This window comes from Cheilinus undulatus, linkage group 23, assembly GCF_018320785.1.
Source record: "Cheilinus undulatus linkage group 23, ASM1832078v1, whole genome shotgun sequence".
NCBI lineage: Eukaryota > Metazoa > Chordata > Actinopteri > Labriformes > Labridae > Cheilinus > Cheilinus undulatus.
Genome location: NC_054887.1, coordinates 672899 through 680398, shown reverse-complemented (window position 1 = coordinate 680398; position 7500 = coordinate 672899). Strand labels below are relative to the sequence as shown.

The 7500-nt window shown below is 39.9% G+C and overlaps 1 protein-coding gene across 1 annotated transcript in view; it reads right to left on the bottom strand.

Annotated features, from left to right (window-relative positions):
• The window catches only part of gramd4a (GRAM domain containing 4a), a 26327-nt gene that overhangs the window by 3993 nt on the left and 14834 nt on the right, over positions 1-7500 (bottom strand). The window contains exons 8-16 of the mRNA XM_041781309.1: positions 6269-6317; positions 6107-6178; positions 5979-6022; positions 5743-5852; positions 5409-5557; positions 1852-1993; positions 1660-1753; positions 1376-1466; positions 1211-1279 (exon numbers count right to left, since the gene is read on the bottom strand). Of these exons, the coding sequence (XP_041637243.1) occupies positions 1211-1279; positions 1376-1466; positions 1660-1753; positions 1852-1993; positions 5409-5557; positions 5743-5852; positions 5979-6022; positions 6107-6178; positions 6269-6317 (820 nt within the window). The remainder of the gene's footprint in view (positions 1-1210; positions 1280-1375; positions 1467-1659; positions 1754-1851; positions 1994-5408; positions 5558-5742; positions 5853-5978; positions 6023-6106; positions 6179-6268; positions 6318-7500) is intronic.

Here is a 7500-nt window from a genome sequence, read left to right as displayed (position 1 = left end):
ATTGGTCACTCCAGAGAACGTGTCTCCACTGCTCTAGAGTCCAGTGGCGGCGTGCTTTACACCACTGCATCCCACACTTTGCATTGCACTTGGTGATGTATGGCTTGGATGCAGCTGTTACCATGGAAACCCATTCATGAAGCTCTCTACCACTGTTCTTGAGCTAATCTGAAGGCCACATGAAGTTTGGAGGTCTGTAGCCATTGACTCTGCAGAAAGTTGGCGACCTCTGCGCACTATGACCTCAGCATCCACTGACCCCGCTCCGTCATTTTACGTGGCCTACCACTTGGTAGCTGAGCTGCTGTCGTTCCCAATGGCTTCCACTTTGTTATAATACCACTGACAGTTGACTGTGGAATATTTAGGAGCCAGGAAATTTCACCACTGGACTTGTTGCACAGGTGGCATCCTATCACAGCACCACGCTGGAATTCACTGAGCTCCTGAGAGCGAGCCATTCTTTCACAGATGTTTGTAGAAACAGTCTGCATGCCTAGGTGATGATTTTATACACCTGTGGACATGGAAGAGACTGGAACACCTGATTTACATTATTTGGATGGGTGAGTGAAAACTTTTGGCAATATGCTAACAATTCAGCAGTTTAAGAAGTTATCATTAATTCCACGTAGGTTCTCTTAAAGACTGTGAATGAGGCCCATTGAAACCACCAAAACAAGAAACACAAAGAAACTTCACTTCTCTCCTGGTTGCTGCAGCAGTTTGTGTCAGATAGTCTAGACTGGAGAAAGATTCCTGTTCAAACTTGACATTTATTTACTGCATGTACAAGCAGATCTGGTGATTTTGTAACTTAACTATTTTAGTTTTGATACAGTTGGAGGATTCATGTTAGCTACAAGAATACACATGACTGTCAAAAGAAAGAAGCTATTCCATGGTGAGAGCAGAATTATTTAACAAATGAATGTTGATAAATCATGGCTTTTTCAACATTACATTTATTCTGTTTATATTAAAACATTTAAATGTTTACTGAAAAATAAAATCACTGCACCCATTCGACCAGTAGAAGGACATTGCTACAAATATTTTTTAAAATCACCTAAATTCAAACAAATTAAAGATATTGTTGACCTTAAAATGTATTCCAAATGTAAACATATTTTTGAGATTTTATTTGAAGAGGATATAACTAAAAGGACAGTCCTTTACAGAGGGAAATGACAGTCTCTCCATACTCTACCTTCAGTGTAGAGGGAGTTGCTATAGAGATGCCCATTCCACTTCCAGGTAGGACAGACAACACTTTATACTGGAAGGGTCCAGAAATAATGGTAAGTTTACCATTAACAACTTCATATAAATGACAATAAATCTTTCTTCTTTCTTTTTAAAACAGAGGGAACACCTTCTGGATGTCGGTGATGTCCTCAAGCTTGATGACTTTATTCTTTTTGGAGGAGCTGGATCTGGAGCTGGAACTCTCAAAGCACAGGTGACTATCAGAAAGAAACAACACTGTTGGAGAGCTTTCATTTTATCCTTCTCTTAAGGAAGACGCTTTCAATTGTAGAGTAACATAAGAACATAACATTAAAGAGATACTCTCAGTGAGATGGCTCATCTTTCTGGAGTGGCTTTGACAAGAGATCTTCACTAAAACATCCCAGTAAAATCTAATGTAAAACTTACCTCTCTGTTACGTAGAGCAGCCCGTTTCTGATGTAGTCTGTGGGCATCTTCCTGTCTCTGTTTATGAGGCAGCATCTCCAACCATTCTCACAAACTGAAAACACACATTTAAAAATATTGTGTAAGCACTGATTGCAGACCTTAAATCAATCGGGGTAGATGTTCATTGTGTACTGCATTAAATCCCCGTGCCTGCCAGAGGATGCTCTGACTCCCGGAGGTTGAAGATCTCATGAAAGGAACTCTTTCTGGTGCTGTGGGGGCGACTTATCTCCTCCTCTCTGTTTGCACCACATAGAAGAGTGGCAGGGCTACGAGAAACGGCTGGCTGAATCTGGAGGAGATGAGCACAACAGGGTAAAATGACTGAAGGTCTGGTCAAGGAAAAACTCAGAGGTAAACACAGATAATATCCGACAGAAGGCAGTGTGATGATGGAGGAAGAAGGAAAACATAGGGAGACATTTACAGAAAAATCATCTACACTTTAAGCAGCCAGAAAAGCGCTGTACAAGCTGAAGTGCTTTTTTCCATTTTACACATTATGTAAAACCATCCAGTAAGAAAACATATTCAGAGAGTTAGGCTTCATTCATCAAAGACAGCAGGAGTTATTGTTCTTACAAAAAATAAATAAATACAATTAATAATGGATGCTCTCTTTATGGGATTTACTTATAGTACCTTCTACTAAGTTCAGTCTTTCCCACAGGGTTTAGAGGACCATGGTGGGGGACTCTGAACTGTCTCTGTGCCAGTTCTAATTTGATTGGTCAATTCCAAATTCTGTTTTTATTTCCTGGTCTGTCCTCCTGGAAAATGTTGGATAATATACATTTTTTTCCTTAAAGATCCTGTAAAGTGAAAATAAATCTGTATTTAGGTTTGCTGTATGACAGCTCACTGTGTTACGAACCCTTGAATCACATTACAGACAAATAAAACATCTCTAAGTTTATAAAATTAAGCTTCAAAATCATAAAAAATGAGGCAGTAAAATCTGCTCCAGGATGGCGTGGGCGTGTCTGTTGAATGAAGCCACGCCCACTTAGGAGGAATACGATCCTCTTAGGTTAAAAAAATGCAACAATCTGAATGTTGAACCCATGATCAGAGCAGCTGCCTGGTTCTGTTCCAGAGAAGGGACAAAGTCTGTGTTGTGTCTCAAATCTCTATACACACACACATGCGCGCGCGCGCGCACACACACCCACACCCCGCCACACCCACACACACACACGTGCTTCGGGATCAGCACCGTTCCAACAAGTACATCATATCATAATATATGATGGCGAAGCCTTTCCTTCTAGTTTTAGCTGAGTCCTCTTTAATGTATTTAAGCACAGGGTCCCAAATTTTGAAAAAGATATTGATGTTTCTTTTTAAGATAGAAGTTAATGTTTCCATTGGAAACAATTGCAGAATATTACTAAACCAGTCAGAAATAAGTGGTTCCATGTCATCCAGCCAATGTTGCACAATTGTTAGTCTTGTACAGTATAATAGTAATGATATTAATCTTGTATGTTGTCTTAATTTTCCATCTGTGATAGATAGCACCAAGGTACACTGGAGAGGACAGGGCTTTACAGTTGTTTTTAGGATTTTAGAAATGATTTCACACACTTCCACCCAACATTTCTTTGTCTCTGGACACAACCACATTAAATGGACATAAGTACCCACTCGATGTTTGCATTGTTTACATAAAGCTGAACAGTTCTGACCGTACTTGCTCCTTTGGTGAGGGGTAGTTTGTAGTTTATGTATTATTTTAAATTGAATTTCGTTTGATTTTTGTTGGAGTTGAGCATGATTGTGTTCCATTAGATCATAGATCATGCTCCCAAGATCCCTCGCTGTTCTGGTTAAACCACTCAACATGAAAAGCTGGCTGTAAATATGAAAAATTGTCTTTTTTTCTGTAAATTAATTTGAAAAAGTAATTTTTCAGGATAACGAGGCCCTACAGCTTGTTTGTACTGTGGGATTGAATTCAGAAAAGTTCTAATTTGCAAATATCTAAAAATATTATTCCTTCTTAATCATAGTCCACGTGTTTAAAATGTTGCTAACTATGAAATCATTTTCTACTTGTAACTGTTGTTGCAAGCTCGGCAGAAAGGGTACTTTTGAAAGAAGTTGCGGATTACATCCTAAAGATTCCAGTTGTAAATTAAAATTTCCAGTATCTTGTACAACCCAGCCAGATAAATGCTTGAGCTGTACTGCAAAATAATAATACTGAAAATTTGGCACAGCAAGGCCTCCAGCTTTCACAGGCAGCTGTAGTTTTTCTAATCTCATTTTGGGGTGGTGGTTATTCCAAATGAATTTAGGAACTCTTCTACGTAAATCTTTAAATACAGTTTTTGGTATAGCAGGAGGTATCATTAGCCTGGGGGACAAAATCCATGGAAGTATATTCATTCTGACAACTGCTATACGCCCCAACAGAGATGAGGGTAATGGTGTCCATGTAAGAAGGTCTAACTTTACTTGTTTTATAACAGGTGTTAAACTGACTTTAGCAGGTTCATCTAAGTTATATGGAACATTGATACCAAGACATTTAAAGCCATCTAGGGAAAGTTCAAACTGATTTAGGACTGGATCATTCAGACTCTGGCAGCCGCCGTGGTAAGGCTGATGGCTTACTCATATTGACTTTATATCCTGAGTGCTCACCGAATGTCTGAATAATTTCCAGAACATATGGGATAGATTATTGGGGATTCTCAAGAAAAAGTAAAACATCGTCTGCATACAAAGAAATAACATGTTCAGATTTTCCACTGTTAATGCTGCAGATATGAGGATGAGTCCTTGTTGCCTTAGCAAGGGGTTTTGTGCTGTTGCTCTGATTGGCCCCTCATGAATGTGGCAGACAGAACTTTCCTCCAATCACCTTCAGAGATTTTTTTGAAAAGTCCTGCCCTTCCCAAAGCCTTTCTATGGGAGCTTTCCCAGATGAATGTGAAATATATCTGGCTTGTCCTGTTAGAGCTACTCTCCACTGTCTGGCATTTTACAACAGGCATCCCAGGTAGTTCTGGTCAGCTATATATTGATGCTGTCCTTGTTATTCTGCTTTCTATTCGTTTTGTAACCTTACTAGTGCAGATCAGCTGTCGCAGCCTCGCAGCGTAGAGTTTAAATCAGGTTCCTTGTGAACATTAGCTGAAATGAACAGGAAGAAAAGCCCTGTGAATGACCTTTATGTGTCAAACCTATGCTGCCTTCGTTGTAAGTATGACCTGGGGACCTCTATGTCTGCTCAACTTATGTCGGCATTTTGCCCTGAGATTTCTTTCTCAGCAGAGTACAGACAAGGTCAGTTTGAACCGGATCAAAATACAAATGTGCTATTATTAGATCTACTTAAGATCCCGAGGTAGAATAATGCTAACGCTGTGCAAAAGACACAAGCTGGCAGCGTTTCTGCTCCAGTCGCAGGATCAGCACCATGTGACCCTGACCACGTAACTTCACTGGCGACTGGTGAGGGGCTGCACGGCGGCACAGGGGTCAGTGCTGTTGCCTCACAGCAGGAAGGTCCCTGGTTCTCTTCCTGGTCAGGGCCTTTCTGTGCAGAGTTTGCATGTTCTCCCCGTGCATGCTTTTAAAATTCACATGTCCATATGTGTGTAAGGGAGTACAGCTGCTCTCAGAAACACTTGTGTACACATGTATGGTTCAGGTGTGAGTGTGTCCCGATGTGTGAGTTTATCCTTCAGTGCCCTTACCCTTCGTGACACGGTGGTCCTGTCTTTGAGCTGGGGGTCAGTAGGGAGGCTGTTCCACACGATGTAAGGCGTGTCATACTTGTCCCGCAGCTTTGAACAGCTCTTAAACAGGAAGTCTATGATAAAGAACTTGATACCTGCGTATAGGCCTGCAGATGAGAGCGAGAAACAAATCAAACACAGAGTGAGTCTCTACAATCATAGTTACCATGGTAACACATGTATAATGCATGCCAATGGGCCCAGCTGCTCTGCAGGTCTAAGGTGTTACACATCACAAGTGTTGAAGAACGCATTCGTTTCTGTTTCACATGTTAACATAATTTTATCGTACCCATCATGAAGCCCAGTAGTTCATACGGCAGGATGCAGGAGGTGATGAAAGCTACCCAGAGGCAGATGTAAAGTTTACGAGTGCTTTGTGGCTGCACCCACATCAACAAGCTTTCCACAAAGAAAAGAGAGGACAGATAAACACCATGGTGTAAGGACATCACTCCACACTGAGGAACAGCAAACGTTCACTGTTGTGCTATCTGAGCCCACACCGGACTCATACAGAATACTTACTTCTTTATCTTCTCTAAAACATCGGCCATTCTACCAAACAGGTTCTGTTGAGGAGAGTTAAGGGACTACTATAAACATCCTCCTCTCTTCACATGCTGCTGGACATGGAACAGGAAGTGTCGTCATACCTGTGCTTTCTGTGCAACATCAAGTACGAGCTGGAATTTCTCAGATACAGTCAAGTCTTCCTTTGGAAGCTCCTGCTTTTAAAAACATCCAAACATTGACATTAACATCATGCCTATGATTCCCCCTCATATAATTATAAAATAAGAGGAAATCCATCTCACCACGGGTTCTGAGACCTCAGGCACGATGCTCCACTGGATCCTCCAGCCTCTGGAAACAGGAAACTTTTATTTATTTATTATTCTTAGAGTAAAAGAAAAACTGTTAACATTACTAAGAGCTGTCAGAAGTTACAGTTTATTTTAACAAATTAACCAGAAATAAAGGAAGAAGACTGATGACAATCTGACATCATAACACAACCATCCACAGCAGCTCTGTAAATGTAGTTAGAACCAATGCCAGTGCTTTTTTATTCTGTCTATCCTAAAACCAAAACACTCTGAGACAGATAAGTGGAAAATCTTCCCTCAGTCTCTCCTGTGAAGATCTTTTCAGTTTGATTTACAATCATGGATGAAAGTATTGGCACCCCTGGAATTTTTCCAGAAAGTACACCATTCCTCTCAGAAACTGTTACAATTACAAATGTTTTTGGTATTAATTTCCATTTTATTTTATTTTGTTTATTAACATTTTATTTCCTTTATGTGCATCATGTAAAATTATGTCAGTTTTGGCTTTTTTCTTCTGATTTTTTGTGTTGTTCCAATGAAATAAAAATGTGTGTACCAAAAACATTTGTAATTGAAACAATTTCTGGGAGAAATGCTGTACTTTCTGCAGAAACTCCAGGGGTGCCAATACTTTCATCCATGACTGTAAACTTTGCTGTTTCAAAGGTTTATAAGAAGTTCCAGTTTCACTCAGAAACATCATTTCACATAATGTCATTATTAATATAAAATCTACCCTTAATGCAACCTTTCTCATTTTAGCAGTGCACATGTGATTAATTGAGATTAATTAATCACAAAGCCTGTAATTAGTCAGATAATGTTTTAATCAATCAGTGGCATTTTAAAGGATTAATCATGTTTCAGACCTCTTGGAGTCCACACTGAGAGAGATTTCTGGATGATCCTTATGTAATCTCTTTACTGCAAAGATGTTTTATTTTCATTATTGTGGTAATATATTTTCTACTTATTTTAAAGTGACTTTATATGTGTAATGTAAAATGAATATATCACAGGTGGGTAGTGTTGGGGGGCCTCATACCAGAGTCTGCTTAGGGCAGGGGTGTCAAACTCAGTCCCAGCCGGGGCCAGAATCTGGATTTAGGTCTAACCTGAGGGCCTAACCGGGTAAACCAAAAACTGCCCACCTCATTTTCACTCGTGATGAATTATGGGAAGTAAAATAATCTTAACAACACCATAAACATCAACAT